The sequence below is a fragment of the Clupea harengus genome, chromosome 19, assembly GCF_900700415.2.
Source record: "Clupea harengus chromosome 19, Ch_v2.0.2, whole genome shotgun sequence".
Lineage (NCBI taxonomy): Eukaryota > Metazoa > Chordata > Actinopteri > Clupeiformes > Clupeidae > Clupea > Clupea harengus.
The window spans coordinates 26731681-26750085 of record NC_045170.1 but is presented as its reverse complement, the minus strand read 5'-3'; the positions used below and the strand labels follow the sequence as shown (position 1 = coordinate 26750085).

The following is an 18405-nucleotide window of genomic DNA, read 5'->3' as shown; positions in this document are numbered from 1 at the left end:
GAGTATAAAACACAGTCAGTGATTTATTATATAGAGTTAATAGAGGACATAATACGTGTTCCGAGTAGTATGATAAATAGTTGAAGGTGCCGGCGGTGTAACAGGGTGGGCCGGTTGGTGATGGAAGTGGGCCGGTATTTTGGACCATCCCAACCTCGTCGGCCCACCGGGGATTCCCCCGGTATCGCCGATGGCCAGTCCGCCCCTGTCTGTACCTATGCAAAACGTCAATGTTGTGTCTGTACCTATGCAAAACGTCAACGTTGTGTCTGTACCTTTGCAAAACGTCAATGTTGTGTCTGTACCTTTGCAAAACGTCAATGTTGTGTCTGTACCTATGCAAAACGTCAATGTTGTGTCTGTACCTTTGCAAAACGTCAATGTTGTGTCTGTACCTTTGCAAAACGTCAATGTTGTGTCTGTACCTATGCAAAACGTCAATGTTGTGTCTGCACCTATGCAAAACGTCAATGTTGTGTCTGTACCTATGCAAAACGTCAACGTACACCAACTAAATCAAAGACCAAATGGTTCGAAATTATAATTGATTATACTAGTTAACCCAAAAGTCAGTGAACATATTCTTTTCTGAACATTGCTGGGGACGAATCCTTACTCTCCACACTAGAATCTAAGCCTGTCATAGGCTTTTCTATTTGATGTTTCTTTTAGGGTATGTTTTTGGCAGGAACCTGTACTTCCAGCAGTATAATACAGTATATATAGTTTGCTGGTCATCCTTCATTTGTTCTGCATGTCTGGGTTTACGCTACTAATCATCCTGTTGCAATTGGACTTTTTTAAGAATGACCAATGTTCTAAACATTATCCTTTACTTAACAGACTCACCCACCTCCTTCCTCATGCATCCTCATTCAGCATCTGATCCTACCCAGGCACTGCCACCATCACTGAAGCAAGCCAGTTGGGCATTCGACAACTCCCTGCGCATTGAAATGGGCTTTTCTCTGTGGTTTACATATGCAAGGCCATGGGTTCAAAGGTTAACCTCTGCTACTTAGTGGTGTAGTGATGAGAAGTAGTAGGCTAGAAGCAGAGTTGAGAATATCCAGATGTGCACCGCTGCTGCCATTCTCCTCTCCTAGACTAGCGCAATTGGACATTTCATTTCATAGCTATATAATAGATTGAGAGATTGATAAGGAAAGTATAATAACTAGATTACCTGTAAGAATTTGTCAATTACCCTACGAATTGTAGCCTTTTTAAAATGAAACTATTATTTCACTTCATTATGTACTTCTCATCCTGCAAAGCAAGGGAACAAATATATATACTGTGTGAGTGTGTGGGTCTTAAAATACATCTACTACAACAACATCTGTTCATTTTGATAATAACATAAATTGTACAAAGAAGAGTGAGATAATGTAAACGTCACTCTTGGACTTCTGACTACCTGCAGTACCCCAACATTACCACAAGGAAATGTGTGTATGGCAAGTTTGAACCTGATGTGAAGTTACGTACTTTTCCACATCAAAGACTGAATTTGAATTTGGGTGAGGATCTTAGTGTATGCACATTCTAAGATCAAATCTGTGCATACAAACATTTTATAAATGCAGCCCCCGTTCTGTCATATTGGCTAGTGTATTATTTGCAGGTTTCATAGTGCTAGTATACACACACACACACACACACACACACACACACACACACACACACACACACACACAGTATACGCAATAGGTTCAGTAAAAGGCCAGGCACAAGCTCACTTGCCCTCCTAGTTGTTAGTGTCAGGCAAAGTATGGTCTGTAGCTGTAGCCGACTGATTTGGAAGAAGCCATCTATGCTTCTTAACCCTCCTGTGGTGTTCGGGTCTGTGACACCCCTTTTCAGTTTCAGCATTATTTTTGTGAAGAGCACATTTTGATTAAGCGTATCCTACAAATTGAGGTTACAAACAAGGTACAACAAACAAACAAACAAACAAACAAACAAACAAGGTGTTCAGCTGTTCTGGACCCAGAGGTAGAGTGTGTAAATGGTAGGTGAGAGAAAGGTGAACACACTAAAACAGATAATCACATGAAAAACAGATGCCCTCTGTAATGTCTGAAACTACACAGGCAGACGCCGTTACAACAATGTTGGAAACAAAGGAACATTGATGAAAAAAGGTTTTTATTTAAAGATTTTGTGCATGACAAAGACTTTTTTGGCCACGTACACCTGGTCTCAAAATGATTCAAGCAAAGAAAGTTTGAGGTACACATTGTTTTAAAGGTTTTAAGAATATGAAATTGAGTTTAGAATGAAAAATGATTCAACCCCTATTAGAACTGTACCACTGAGGTACATGGAGGTTTAACACACAGCTGTGCATTAGGTTGAATTGCTGTGTAAAACAAGAATGGGTTCAGCTGATTCACTGCTAAGCTGGAAGCTTTCACACATCAGGAGTGGGCCAAAATACCAACAGGGCGGTATCACCAAGGGAGCACCTTCCACAAATGTTTCTAGAAGGTTTTCAAGTGCAAAGATTGATCCATGTCAAATTGGCCAGGGGGTTGAAATTATCTTTCATGTGTAAAATAAACAATCCTTTCTGATTAGGTTTAATATATATGATATATTTTAAGACCGACTGCAAATCACCATGTCTTCAGGATTAAGTGGGTTGAATAATGTTGAGTTCAGATGTACATTCAAGGTCATTCATCCTGCATGACGTGACACATTCAAAATGGCCAATCATCAGTTAAAAAATTGCAAATTCAAGATCTGTACAGCTACTGTGGTCCTGCCCTGCACGTGTTTGGGTGCCAGGTGTGCTAGAATAGAAACTCAAAGGCCAGTTTGTCACTAGCATGTCTCATAGAGTGCAAGGCACACATTTACACACAGCACAGCTTTCTACCCTATTCCCAACACACAACACAGCATCAATGTAACCTGGGAAAAGTTCCGCAATGGACTTTGACATAAATGTCCAGGAATGAGGCTTACCTGGTAGCTTCCATTACACCTGCTCATCATGGTTTTGATTTGTGATGCAAGGCATCTTTTCACACCATACTGCAGGAGTCTGCAGTTATCTCAGACACTTCTATCCTGCTATGCTCATCAAGCTAATGCATTGATTTGAAAAAATCCAATTACCAGTGGTTCTGCCCGAATGAGCAGATATATAATACATCTTGTATAAATTAAGCAATATATGAAGAATAATGCTCCTCACACAGAAATCAAATGAAGGCTAAACTCGCTTGCCAGAATAAAGGATATCCTCACACATTAACCACGCAGAATAAAGCTTCTATGCAAAGATATGACTTATAAATTCTCAACTGAAATGCCCAACATCCTAATGCCAAAAGGGGTGTGTGTGTGTGCGTGTGTGTGTGTGTGTGTGTGTGTGTGTGTGTGTGTGTGTGTGTGTGTGTGTGCATGTGAAGATGCATGTCTTCAAGTGAATAGTCCTAGTTGATTGGCTCATAACCCTGTGGATGCTGGCCTTTTTTGAAGATGCAGGCCCCAGCCCCGCCGAAGAGGATGAGGGCCAGGGGCGTCCCCAGCCCCACGGCCATGATGGTCAACACCAGTGGAGAGAAAGAGTCTAGAGGGGGAGGACCCAACCCCACCAATATAGACCTGAGGGAGAGATGGAGGAAGAGGGGAGCCAGAGATGGGGAGAGAGAGGTGACAAAAAGCTGCTTAAAACATGTCAAACATAATTCCTTCAAGTTCTAAACCAAATAGTATGTCTAATGACAGTAGAAGAGAGACGAGGCGGTATCCAAGGGGACTCCGGTGTATGACCCACCAGCTGAGGTAATTGGTGACGTTGTAGAAGGGATCTCCAGCAATGCTGAAAGTGATGTTAAGGGCAGAGGTCTGCTGCCCATCTCTGAAGAATGCCTGGACCCACCCTGAGGGGGGCAGCTGAGACACAAGGACAGGGTTGGAATGTCGGCAGGGAGTGGCATCCTCAAATTTGGGCTGCGCTGTCCGATAGGCCACCGGCTTCCACTGGGTGTACCCCAGAACTGCGGAGGAGGCGTTGCTGGGAGATGAGACCCACTGAGACACCTGAGATACAAGGAACATGGCCGAGCATTAATGGCCAGCACACACATTCATCTTATAGCTCTTAAAGCTCTTGTCTGTAAAAGGAAGGCCACCAACAGCTTTGGCGCAGGAGGTAGAGAAGTCGTTTAGTAATCAGAAGGTTGCTAGTTCGATTCCCTGTCGAAGAGTCCTTGAGCAAGACACTGAACCCCTAATTATTCCTGATGTGCAATGTGCTATCAATGTAAAATGTGTATGTAAGTCGCTTTGGATAAAAGCGTCTGCTAAATGACTAAATGTAACTAGAGCTTCTTTCAGTATCCTTCATCAGGTAAAACATATAAAACCAGGGGCAGGCCAGGACAATTCAAACTTTATTTGGATTTTCAGATTTTATTTACATTAGCTTATGAATTTTGCCATACGATTGTCTACTATCTGGTCCTGATGTTGTAGCCTAATTGAGATGGATTTTGTAACGGAGCCCTGAACAGCTGTTTCCAAAGGAAAAAGTGACGGATAGCTTGAAGCTGGTTGTGTCACCATGCTGAATATGCTAGCTGTCAACAAGAAGGATAACATTATGCCCAACGTCCGGTGCAGAGTTGTGCACCCAGCATTTGGAATTCTTGGAACTTCGTTCCTAGCTTCAAAAAAAGTCATAACATCCAGCAATGACTTAACTATGCCTAGGCTACTTTATTTTATATATGCTTATAATTTTAGATAGGATAAAAGAAAGCTCGCAAACTACACAAACAGTGATTTTCAGGCAGCGCATATGAACCGGAGGTGTTTAAGTTATTTCATTCAAATGTGTACAACTTTGTCTCACAATCTTATTTCAGCAGTCAATTTATGTTTTGATGATCTTTTGATGACATGAGATTAATGGCATTCTTAAATGTTATCATTTTCAAAAAGCTTAGTGATTATTTGTAATCAATTCTGGGGTCAGTGGTCACTATATATGCAAATAATGCGTAATTAGGACAATAACAGTAGGACAATAATTAGGACAAAATCATTTGTATTCCTGATGACAAATATACACATACTTCTAACCACTCCTCAGCTGTTTTTAGCTTTGGTCATTATGTTAGCAGCAGATAATAATTATTTATATTTCATTAGATTTCTTGCCATGACCAGTGCCTTGTTCATCTGTCAAACACAATGTTCAACTCAGTGTCAATAATGAGATAATGAGACTATGTGTTTTAATTGGGTTCTGCTTCTGCACAAAGTCATACAGTTGTACTGATTGGGTTCTGCGTCTGCGTCTGCACAAAGTCATACAGTTGTACTGATTGGGTTCTGCGTCTGCACAAAGTCATACAGTTGTACTGATTGGGTTCTGCGTCTGCACAAAGTCATACAGTTGTACTGATTGGGTTCTGCGTCTGCAGAAAGTCATACAGTTGTACTGATTGTGGCTTAATGACATTAAATGTGGCAGATCAGTGCCAGAGATTGAAAACAAGATAGTGTTTCATTTGTGTCTCATTTACAGGGAATTGGGATCGACTCCTTCTTTGTCCCTGCTTGGTACCTAGGGTTAGTGCAGCAGAAACCATGAATAGAGTGAGTTCAGTTTTTTAAATACAGTCAGTGATATGAATTTCTGGTCAATTGCATCATCTTTTTGTGAGCCTCAATGATTCGTGTGGTGACAGCCTATGGTTAATAAAAGATGCCCTTCTTGTGGGGTAACTAATGTTTTGGGGGGTTCTGGCCATCAACAGCATTCCAAGGTCTGCAGGGATGTCTGCAACTCAAGATTTAAAGGGATGTTTGTATCTCAAGATTTAAAGGGATGTTTGTATCTCAAGATTTAAAGGGATGTCTGCATCTCAAGATTTAAAGGGATGTCTGCATCTTAAGATTTAAAGGGATGTTTGTATCTCGAGATTTAAAGGGATGTTTGCATCTCAAGATTTAAAGGGATGTTTGCATCTCAAGATTTAAAGTGTACAACATTGTTAGCATCACCAGCATCATTTGGGAAGAAAACCACTGGCTCGTTTTTTTAAGCAGCCTCGGACAACTCCTTTAAAGCTTCTTTGAGTGATTGTCCTTTCCAAAACCAGAATTCAACAGAAGTGTTGTGGTAGCTTTGGCTACAAAGCCTCCAACACCTATTTCCACTGGTCTTGTGTGTGCTTGTCAACCTCATTGCCTTGCTTCCGCTACCAGTTCCACATACTTTAGCTTCTTCCTTTCAACTGCACCCTCAATCACATCCTCAAGGGGGAATTGCTAACTCAATAAAGTGAACAATGCTCTCACACTCAGAATACAATACCATAGCAATACACTGTGAAACTTGAAGTTGTCTTCCGACTTCAGCCAGCAATCTCCAATCCTGCGCTTTGCCCCATTTGCCAGTCCTGTTTGTACCTGCCTGGTGTCCACTTTTCTGCCCCTCTTGCACAAAAGAAATACTACTGTCCTGTTATTGACTGGTAAAGAGTTTACCTCAACTTGTTTATTCTCAAACAAACACTCAAATTATTTTAAAACCTGATTATGTCTCCATGTGTACTGACCCTGGGACAGGCTAGTTTTACATCCAGACAAAATCTATGTTTTAATGAGCCAACACCCAAACACGACTTGCAGCGTTGACTGAGGTTCTGTGGAGTTGGGAGGACATCATTAGTAGCTCCAACGATGAATTGAATGCGGTTAGTGTCCATAGCCCAAAGTTCTTTCAAGCTGATCTTCCTCATCTCAACACCATACCAGTTCATTCATTCAACACCATTGAACCGCTGCTGCTCGTCTCGTTTCTTCTTACTCGCGAACAAAGCTAGTTAACATCTGCCTCCTCGTCATCAATGTAGCCTTACCCCATGATTTCCAACTGTCACCTAGCCCAAACCCTGCTCTTCCACTCTGTACCTGCCCAATGACATCCCTATGCTTTAATGCGCTTTGTGCATCTTGAACTGCTTCTTGTGGATTCCACTTCTTCTCTGTTTTTACCATTAGTGCAGTGTTCTTGACTACTGGATCCTTAGACTGTGACAGTCATTTCCAGAATGGTCTGAGCACATTTGAACTCCTCCACCAAAAGATTCCTTTTCTATACAAATCTATAGTACCTTGACAACGTGGCACCCCATGCCATTTCCTGACTGCCTTATTCATGACTCTCTCAAGTTTCTCCACCTCTGAACTTGCAACTTCACATATAGTCAAAGGCCACTTTACACATGGCATAGGTTATTGGCATCTGGGATGTGAACTGATGAAAAAGTGAACTGATGTACTTGTGATTGGATCACCCAAGACGCATGTCCAGGTGTGAACAGCATCCATCCATCCATCCATCCATCCATCCATCCATCCATCCATCCATCCATCCATCCATTCATTCATTCATCCATCCATCCATCCATCCATCCATCCATTCATCTATCTATCTTGAATGTTAGTAAACAAATAACGTATTTTGCATTTGTAAATATACCAGAGCATATATGGCAATAACAAATCTGATGGGGAAAACAAGTGTTTTGTAATCCAGAAAATGGTGATTACTTTCAGGCAATTCGTTAATTATCTCTACTTTACATCCTTCCAATCCAACGTCTATTGTGTATGCATTACACATTACCATTAACTTGAACCATGTGCAGCCAGAGGCATATGACAGGGAGATGGTTCCTAACAAAAAAAGACTGATAAATCGAATTTTAAATCTATGGGTCGACGTTTGAAATGTATGTATTTTTATTTATTATTGTTAATAAATACACCCACAATTGTTGTTGTTTTTGTTATTATTATTATTATTATCATTAAGACTGGCAGTATAACCATAGCCTAAGGAAAAGCTTGTTTATGTATACGTGCCCAAACAATGTAACAATCTTCTGGCATCTTAAAAGAAATTGCTTTGATGACAGAATGGTATATAGTGACAGAATCCAAATCCTGACAGATTTTTTTAGCAAACCTAATGTTGGAATGGTCAGAGTTAGCACTGCATTGCCAGTCTGGAGTGAGGTCTGACCTTGAATATGGAGGGTGTGTATTCATCATCAATAGACTTGAGCACATCCACGTGGCCCCGCTGCGCCGCACTGCTCACAGACTGCAGCTCCAGAGCGAAGCGAGACTGGTTAGACCTCGGGCTCACATTGTCCAACCATATACGCAGCTGGGAGGAGTTGGCATTGTGTAGGAGGCCCGGCCACACAGCGCCTCGTCCTTTGGACCCAAATGCTGAGAACTGTGGACACAGCAGATGTAGAACAATGACTAAACGTATCTTGACCATGACACAAATAATAACAATAATAATAATAATAATATATATAATAATAATGACAACCCCAGTGTTCCCTATATAGACTCAACAGAATAATGACTAAACGTATCTTGACCATGACACAAATAATAACAACAATAATAATAATAATAATAATAATAATAATATATATAATAATAATGACAACCCCAGTGTTCCCTATATGAACTCAACAGAATAATGACTAAACGTATCTTGACCATGACACAAATAATAACAATAATAATAATAATAATAATAATATATATAATAAAAATGACAACCCCAGTGTTCCCTATATGAACTCAACAGAATAATGACTAAACGTATCTTGACCATGACACAAATAATAACAATAATAATAATAATAATATATATAATAATAATGACAACCCTAGTGTTCCCTATATGAACTCAACAGAATAATGACTAAACGTATCTTGACCATGACACAAATAATAAAAACATATCATGTAGCAAAGTTTATTTGCCAATGTATTTGTGTAGTCCTAATTTAAACAGTCCGACATTTAATTGGCCTTTCCAAGAATGACTTTCATGTCGTAACACTTCACTAATGATTTGAAAGGCTCATGATCATGTCCCAATAGCACCCATGCTGGAAAATATCCTTGGGCAAATGATGCATATTAATGCATTTAGGGGAATCCTGTAATCCTAATAACAAATTGTCTTAAGCGTTGACTACCTTAAGCCTGCCAATCCAGCATTGACTAGCAGGGCCATTAGCCAACAAATGAGCACATTGCCCAATACACACACAGTTGGATGTTTTTCTGTCTTATAGTTATAGCTCAGAACCACCAAGGACCATATTTATCTAGAACATGCATAGCCAGGAGATGACAGCTTTGACAATTCACACTTTCAGCCTTTTTTTGTACAGTTAAAGGCAAAAATAAAAGTAGAATTTTTTTCCAATTTCGATTTTCTTCAAAATAAAATCAACATTTTCATTTTGATCTTGTGAGAAGTTGACAGCGTTAGAATGTAACACTGACTTATTGAATTCCTGTTGAAATCAAATGTTTTTTTTTTATTATTATTATTTTTTATATAAGGTATACTGTATATATATATTTTTTTTAATCTATTTTTTTTTTTATCAAATGTTTGCATACATGGATACAGCACAGTGTACCAGCACCGAAGCACCTCCACACAATCACATGCTTGACAGATGGTGTCAAGCACTCCTTCAGCATGTTTTCATTTGTTCTATGCCCCACAATTTTCCTCTCTGTGATCCAAACACCAAGTTCTCAAGTCCACAAGTTCTCTCCATAACATATTTTTCCATTCATCCTCCACCCTGCGTCTTTTCTTTTTCTGTGTAATCATTTCCCTTTACTGGCCAGTATCTGCTTTAGCTTTCTTCTTTCTTTTCTAGTTAGAGCCAGTTTACACTGTTTTGAAGGAAACTTTTGTGTTCATCTTCAGTTAATTGCCAGATTGATTCTTGCATGGAATAGCCATGGGTTTTCTAATGATGATTCAGGTTTAGCCAACATAATGTTTTAGAACACAGGAATGATGGTTACAGAAATTGGGCTTTTGTAGATATTGCAGTAAAGATATTGCAGTTTTGAGCTACGCCAATTCTTTATAACATTAACAATGTTTATTCTATTTTTGCGATCAATTTAGGTTATTTATATAAATATTTTCTTAATTTAAAAAAGATTTTCTTTGCTTTCAAACAAGAATATTTCTCAGTGACTTGACAAAGTCCTTGAAACAACTTTCTTCTAATACAAATTCTTTATGGAAGAGGGGCATCAGAGAGGGCAATCTAGTAGCACTTACAGCTAGGCAGAGGGAGCCGTTTCTGAAACTGGTGGAGCTGTTTCGGCCACAAAGTGTGACTGAGTGGTTGGTGAGATTGATGGTTGTATTGAGATCGTCCCAACTGAAGTCCTGCAGTTCGTACGGTGGAAAGAAGCTGGACGGGGTCAGGTGTTCAGGGTCTGCAGTATCATTCACGTCATCATATTCCCACAACTGTATGAGAGAAGACAACCATATATACATTGCAAAGGTTTACATTCAGTGCTCAATCTAATGTGACGCACATGTCACTCCCACAAGTGCATATCAGAAATGACAAAATTGCTGACAGCTAGACATTTAGATATTTATACAATATCAATGATGTCAAGTAAGGGATAATGTATAGCCAGCGGTCATTATCGAAAAATAAATTCCGACGGGACGAACCAGACTCGTAAATGTATAATTGCAGCTCGTCAGACATCTTTTAAAATGCCCAAGCCATATGCCTTCAAACTGACCGTTACATTCTTAATGTATGTGATTCTGTTAATGTATGTGATTCTGTTAATGTATGTGATTTTGTATATGTGATTTTGTATGTGTACTGTATGTGATTTTGTTAATGTATGTGATTTTGTATGTGTATTTGATATTGTATGTGTATGTAATTTTGTATGTGTATGTGATTTTGTATGTGTATGTGATTTTGTATGTGTATTTGATATTGTATGTGTATGTAATTGTGTATGTGTATTTGATAGTGTATGTGTATGTGATTTTGTTAATGTATGTGATTTTGTTAATGTACAGTCTGTGATTGTAGCCAAAGGTTGTTGATATCTGAGCTCCACAGCCAATGAAATGATGATAACCCTTCCATGCTTTTCGAGCAGCCCACTCACCCTGGTGAACACCAATGCACTGCTGAACTGCACACTGCTCTCTGGCACTACTTTCAGGCTACCGGAGTAGTTGCCATTCAGGAAGGCCTCCCAGTCTATGTGCACCGCAGAAGAAGAGGAGTTGGTGTGCACCAGCATCAGTGCAGGCGCTTCATGGCTACACAACAGGAAGTGGAGTGTGTCGTCTGAGCCCACTGCCCGCACATGAACCAGACCAGCTCCTGTGGAGGGTTTCTTTAGACCAGGGTTCAGCTCCATGGACACCTGAAGACAATTTACACACAGAACAGGGTATATAGAATATATAGAGTGATTAACATAGCATAAAAGCTGCCAGTTTACATGAAATCATAACAGACAGTCTTTGACTTAAACTTTTCAAGTATTTTATTTAAAGAACAGCCTGCTTTATTTTCAATACAGTTTAGCTCAGTTTAGAAACACAATGCAATACGATCACTTTGGGGAACAAGCAATCAAATGAAGAAAAAAATATATATTTATATGATAGATAAGTAAGCGACAATGTATCACCCACCGGTCAGTATCGGAAAATAGATCTCGACAGGAAGTACAGGACTTGTTTAGCCCCGAAGGGATTTATTTATAACGATTTATTTATTTATAACGACCGGCTGACTACACATTATCCCGCTTATTATACGTTATTTGCCAAAATGATAAGAAATTCCTCCAAAATATCTCTATTATTTTGTTGCCGTTTCGTGGCTTCTACCCAAACAGAACTTCAGGCGTTGTGTAGTAACGCATTACTTGCAGACTTTCGGTTACAATGACTTTCTGTTACATGAAGTGAACAGACTACTTGCGGAACGATATGAAATATGTGAATCAGAAGCACAAAACCTGTTGCCAATGGCAGCGGTCATTCGTTTTCTGCAGCGGTCATTATAAAGAAATATTGGAATTTATTATTTTTTCTTTTCTCTTTTCTTTGAACACATGAGGAAACCTTTTTGGAGTGGATTAGAGTTGTCGGCCTTCTGTAATACCACCAGGAAACAGAGCACAGGTGAAATGTATCCTTTTTTACATTTGTTGTCGGGATAAGAACATTTCAGGACTCAATATTAAATGAACTGATTTTACAAGTAATGCAAGAGTTTATGAACTGCAGATAGAATCAATTTAGTTTGTTTGTGAGTTAATTTTACTTTTTGTTTCAGACATCCCCGTCTAGGACAAAATACTAAAATACCACATCAACACATGATGCAATAAGCTATATTAATGTATTTGGATTGCCAACAAAATAAAGAGGCAGCTTTAAAAAATTTTATGACATATGGTGAATGTCTTCTCATCAAAATAAAATTGTAGCCATGAAAGCAGTGACTTGAAAGCGGTCTTAGGGCGAGAGACAGATGACCTCTTAGCCAGTGGACAATGCTGTGGCATATTATGCTAATTTAGTTGGAGAAATTCAGTTAAAGCGGTCATGGGCATCAGAGACAAATTACCTCGTACCCAGTTAACCATAGACATAAGAAGACCTATGCTGTGAACCATGATTCGGAATATTACTTTAATTTAACTCTACCGCGAACAACAATGCTAACTTAAATCTAACTTTCTGTTTATGAACACTTTGTTGAAGCATTACCATACACGCACATTTAATGTAGTTTACAACTAAATAAATGAATTCTCATCATCTGTTGATGCAGTGTCTTGCCATATGTGACATGCCCTCTCAATCTCACAACTTGGCAACTCGGGTATCAAAAAAAACCTCCACTAGTAGTTACAACTTTTGTTGACCGTTCATGTGCTTGGAACTCGTAATAACAATATTTCCATTAGCACATCATCAGAATAATTTTTGTATTCACAAAGGGCAGCACGGTGGCTCAGTGGTTAGCACTGTCGCCTCACAGCAAGAAGGCCCTGGGTTCAAATCCCCGGAGTTTACATGTTCTCCGTGCCTGCGTGGGTACTCCAGTTTCCCCCACCATCATAAAGACATGTATCAAATGAATGTTGGTGGTGGTGGTCAGAGGGGCCGTAGGCACTGATTGCTATATGCCCAATACCAATGGGGTTGCAATTACATGTAGAATGGGGGAATAAATTATAGTCAGAGTGGAACAACACTCAATGGTGATTGGATCCAGTCAGGGTGGAATAACACTCAATGGTGATTAGATCAGAGTGGTACAACACTCAATGGTGATTGGATCCAGTCAGAGTGGTACTACACTCAATGGTGATTGGCACATTTTTCTAAAAACAAATGTGAGGGGAGTCCAAGTGGACGTGAACCCAGTCTCACTTCCAGCATGAAATGTAGGTGCATGCCAAGGCTACTTCAGAACGAGAGACTTAGTTACTTACAACGATATAACTTGGAAAGAAATCCTGTCACCATAGTCACGGTGAGAAATTGGAATATAATGTTGTGCAAGGTTTCATTCAAGTTTATTTCACATGTGGTATTGTTACATAGATTTTCATATCTTTTGTCATATAATTCTAAGGAACCTGGCTCCCGCTAGGAGGTGCCACTGACTGTGAGAGAGGTTCAAAGATGGCTGCTGTCACGGTCTTGTGATCAAGGTCTTATGACAGTGCCAGACCTAACCAACCAACAAGAATGCAGCAACGGATCAGAGTAGTTGTGATGTGTTGCTGATTAGTGAGGTTGGCCTTCATGTTAGCAACATATTCAGTTCACCTTGTTACAATAAGATTCAATACCATTTCAATTGTGGCTGAAAATAAGCTATGCTCACTAGAATCATTAAAGTTCATCTCAAAGCATATATGTCACAGAAGCCATTTCATTAACCTCTCCATGTGGACCGAGGTATATTTTTTATAAAAACGTCCCTATGAGGAATCCCATTTATTTCCCTCAGCTTCACGAACGAAACCAGCAGGGGGCGACTCGATTACTTTCTCCCTATAACCAATTTGACAGCATTATCAATTTGGCGACGAACATCCAAATCCAAAGCAACACCAAAGATTAAAAACCTTAACTGCATAAGAAGATGTATGAAGAGGCTAAATGAAAATAAAGAGTAACATTTGTTGGTACCCTACAAACAAAAGGAAAATACACCGATGAGTCATGGTATATGTTTACATTTTGTTCGATCGAATTAAAGCCGGAATGTGGAAGCTCCAGGTTTTCTCGAATGTTGCACTAGCCCCGAGTCTGAGCTCCGAAGTTCGTGGTTCTGAGCTTTATATAAATAGCCCAAATCTTACTATGAATATACGCCTTTTCTGCTGTCGACATTTAAGTTTTACCGTCACATGTATGGAACCAGCTAAAATACACCAATACCTATGTAGGCTAGTTAGCTATCTAGTAGCTAAATAATGTTACTATAACATTAAAGATAGATCAGCAAGCTGTATTGTTACTCAACCTGACAACAAACACCAATAGGCCAATAAATAGATTGAAAAAATTGGTAGCGTACAACTTACACGTAGGCTAACGTTACACATGCTACCATGTTAAGATGGGGAATCAAAAGCCTAATATCACCTTACTGGTTCACTCAACGTACATTGCGTCGATATTCGTCATATCCATCAAGCCCACTTGTACTATGTATGAGTAAAAATAAAATAAATGTATAAATCTGAACTGTGGGAACTACGACAAAGCCCATCTTCCACTTTTTTAGGAATCACAACAAGCGAGTGATCATATGACAGCCCAGCCCCATCAGCTGACCCACGCCCAGAGTGTTTCAGCGTCACGCGTTCGAGCAGGACAGAAGGTCGCTTCCGGTCTCGATTTCTGGATGGAAGACGGTAAAAATTAAAAGTAAAAACCCAAGAATACTGCTGTATAATAGCACGGATGAACGTATATTACTTTAGTTTAATCCCCACAGGGGTAAAGCATTTTGACATTTAATGTTCTAAAAACATTTGCCGCCCCCTAAAGTTTCATTTCTATGCTTTAGTATGGTATCAAACTTCACCAATATCGCAATTGTTCAGAGTAAAAGCAAAAAACACAGCCTACCTCCTTTCTTACGGCACGTATGTAACTGCACAATGAAGTAGAACTAAAAAAAAAAAAAAAAAAAATAGAAGAACTTTAAGAAGGTTCGTTACTTTTAATCATAATAGTTTATCTAACATTTAGCCAAATTGATCTGATACACATGAATTGAGTATTGAATAAGCTAAAATTATCTTTCTACATTGACTTTCAAGAAGGAAGCCTAACCATTTAAATGGGATGAGTCAGGGAAACCTGAGAAGTTGACAGACTAAAACAAATGTACACTACTTAAATATGAGAGGTACATAGATTGTAAAATCTGATTGTTTCAAGGGCAAAACAAGATTCTAAAAATAAAAAGTTACGTCCAACCTTTCAAGTGCGTGGCCATTTCACCTCTAGAGGCCCGATTTGACATACACTGACACTGCAAAAGTTGTTAGGATAAGAAACCTAAAAGTTGTATCCCCTCAATATAAGGTGAAAAAGAACGTGTGGAACTATCGTCCGCGTGTCATCCACAGCCTTTGAAGTGTGTGGCCTATTGACCTCTATAGGCCGAATGGACATACGCTGATACTGCAAAAGCTGTTAGGCTGAGAAAACTATAAATTGTACCACCCCAATATAGAGGTTCGATGTCCTGCGTATGTCAATCACGCCTGCAGAGGTCAATAGGCCATGTGCATGAAAGGCTGTGGATGCCGTTCGGACGGCAATTCCATTGGCAAATTGAAGTTTGACCTGTCCCTGGATCTCTTCCTCTTCACTGCAGCAGTGCGTCATATTGTCTGTCAGTCTGTGTTTGAAACTGTTTGGAAGTAGGGCTGTGTGATATGGTCTATAAATCATATTGCAATATTTATTCGCAATCGCAATACACAATATATGTCTTAATATTTGGCTTCAGAGAAAGTCTGTGCATGTCCTTGAGTGGCCCAGCCAGAGCCCAGATCTAAATCCAATTGAACATCTGTGGAAAGAGCTGAAATGGCTGTGTACTGACACTCCCCATCCACCCTGATGGAGCTTGCAAGGATATGCCAAGAGGAAGGGGCAAATATGTCCAGAAACAAGTGTGCCAAGCTTGTAGCTTCTTTCCCAAGACGCCTTGGAGCTGTAATCGCTGTCAAAGGTGCAGCAACCAAGTATTAGGCTAAGGGTGTGTACAGATATGTAACCCCTAAATAACCTATTTTTGTCAGTAAAATAAAATTGCATATTTTCTAAAAACCTGTTTTCACTTCGTCATTATTGGCTATTGTGTGTAGATGTTTTGGGCAAAAAATTAACTCAATCTATTGTAGTATAAGTCTGTAACGTAATAATACGTGGAGAAGGTGAAAGGGGTGTGCAGACTTTCTGGCTTGTTAGATTTAGGTGGATTTTATATCAGACCATAACTTTACCCACCAGACCGTATCTCAATTCGACCCCCACAAGTTAGTTTGCATAGCAGCAGGCCAGAACCATCAAGGTGGCTCCTGGTCTTTTGTCTATGTTGAGGAGCCATCAGACATGGTTCCTAGCTTTTGTTAGTCTTGGAGCCAGAGACATTAGTCTCTGGTTGTTGGCTTTTGTCTACAACCACGACAAGATGGTTGAAGCCAAAAGGTATTAGCATCTATATGGCCATATATGGCCCTTGGTCCAGCTAAACCTACCCTTTGACCTCTAGACACACCCATCCCCTCCCCTTACACCTATGTCATGGTTCATATGTTTATTCTACACTATAACTGTGTGTACTTTTCTGTAATGTATGGAGAAGACCTCCTCGTATCCAGCAGACGTGCCTCGTGCATGCTCGTGCTCGTGCTGTGTCGAGTGTGTGTGTGTGTGTACCGTGTATGTGTGTGTGAGTGTGTGTGTGTCTGTGTACCGTGTGTGTGTTTGTGAGTGTGTGTGTGTCTGCGTACCGTGTGGCATGCTCGTGCTGTGTCGAGTGTGTGTGTGTGTGTGTGTGTGTGTGTGTGTACCGTGTGGCATGCTCGTGCTGTGGCGAGGTGATCGTGGCTAGTGTGAATAAACACATTCTTTCGCTAAGACGTCTTCAACAAGTCTCTTACTCTGAACAAAGCTAACTTGAACAAGTACGGGCCTTCAACGATTTTGCCGAAGAAAACAGCAGATTCTTTCAGGCTTGACTGTATTACTAGGAGTTATGTCCTACACCCCCTGTTTGGTCCATTACTGTTGTCAGATAGCATTGCTGAAACTACAGCTGGAGTTTTACTTGTGACATGACATCTGGAAATGTGTGAAATTTGAAGTGCTTTTACTTGGCACAATTTGCTTACATTTCCTGAAGTGCCAATGTCCTCTTTCACCTATTGAAGCTGTCAAATCCTTCAAACCTTTGCCACTTGGGGCATTTCACACAAGGACCCCGGTGATCGTCGCTTGTGGCTATATGTATTATTAATATTATTAATACTATTATTATTATTTTTTCTTCAAGACTTTCAGAGCCATTCAAGTGGTGGTTCCCATGGGTGAATACCCATGGAACTAGATACACACATCAGTGCATGCAACGGCACTAAGACTCCATAGCGCCCCGATATTCCATGTCAATGCTTGAATGTAGACCAACAATTAAGTTCCTATAGTAATGTGCCCTCAGTGTAATATATAACAGCTAAATTAGATGTGTTACAAAACGTTTCACCTGAACCTAACCCTTGTCGCACCAAGGGTTCAAATATTGAGGTGTTCAATACCATAGTGACACTGCAATACATTTCATTCCTTTTAATATCTTTGGGTGTAAGGGAAAAGTATAATAAAATAATGATTTATTTATTTTAGATAAACAAATAATTTCGAATTGAAATGACGGGTGGAATTTTGGTGACTTGAACATTCTGTAAGTGTCAGTTAGTTGTCAATAGTGAACTGTCACTGCTGCAGTGTCTGTCCCTGGATATTATATCTGGTTATGTCTGTCTCTCCTCTGGTTCATCTTTTAATCTTATGTACTTATTACAGTGCTTGAGTGCTTTTAACATTATGTACTTGCTTTTGTAGTCTGAGGATATAGATCAGTGAGACAGTCAATCTACTATCAGTGGTTGCGTCTATCTGAAGCCAGGCTTCCTCAGATTTAAATTACTTGATGTGAAAATCTCTATAACAATACACATGTGAAATATTTCACGTCATTATATATCAATTTTGATTATGCACATTATATCTTTACCATGACTCTAGTGACAAAAAGCTTTTTTGATGTGAAATTGTGGGCTTCTTGCTTTACAGTAGGCTTACAGGTACATGAATGCTGCCGAGGGGAAGCCAAACTAGGTTCATGTCCACACTTTAAAAAAAAGAAAAATGAGCCATTCACCGTTGAGTGTTGTTTTGCCCTGACTGGACTAAAG

At 39.7% G+C, this 18405-nt stretch overlaps 1 protein-coding gene across 3 annotated transcripts; it reads right to left on the bottom strand.

Moving 5' to 3' along the window:
- Positions 1-2134: 2134 nt before the first annotated feature.
- LOC105892265 (glycosylated lysosomal membrane protein) lies at positions 2135-15311 on the bottom strand. 3 transcript variants are annotated; one of them, XM_012818513.3, is made up of 6 exons: positions 14574-15311; positions 11032-11295; positions 10163-10357; positions 8060-8278; positions 3794-4059; positions 2135-3621 (listed from the first exon to the last, which is right to left on the bottom strand). In XM_012818513.3, exons 1-6 carry the CDS (start codon positions 14676-14678, stop codon positions 3450-3452), a joined length of 1221 nt encoding a protein of 406 aa, XP_012673967.2. In that variant the 5' UTR covers positions 14679-15311; the 3' UTR covers positions 2135-3449. The 3 variants fall into 3 exon arrangements, with proteins under 3 accessions (XP_012673967.2, XP_031442002.1, XP_031442003.1); XM_031586142.2 differs by having other exon boundaries at positions 14552-14677; XM_031586143.2 differs by having other exon boundaries at positions 14557-14677.
- Positions 15312-18405: the final 3094 nt, after the last annotated feature.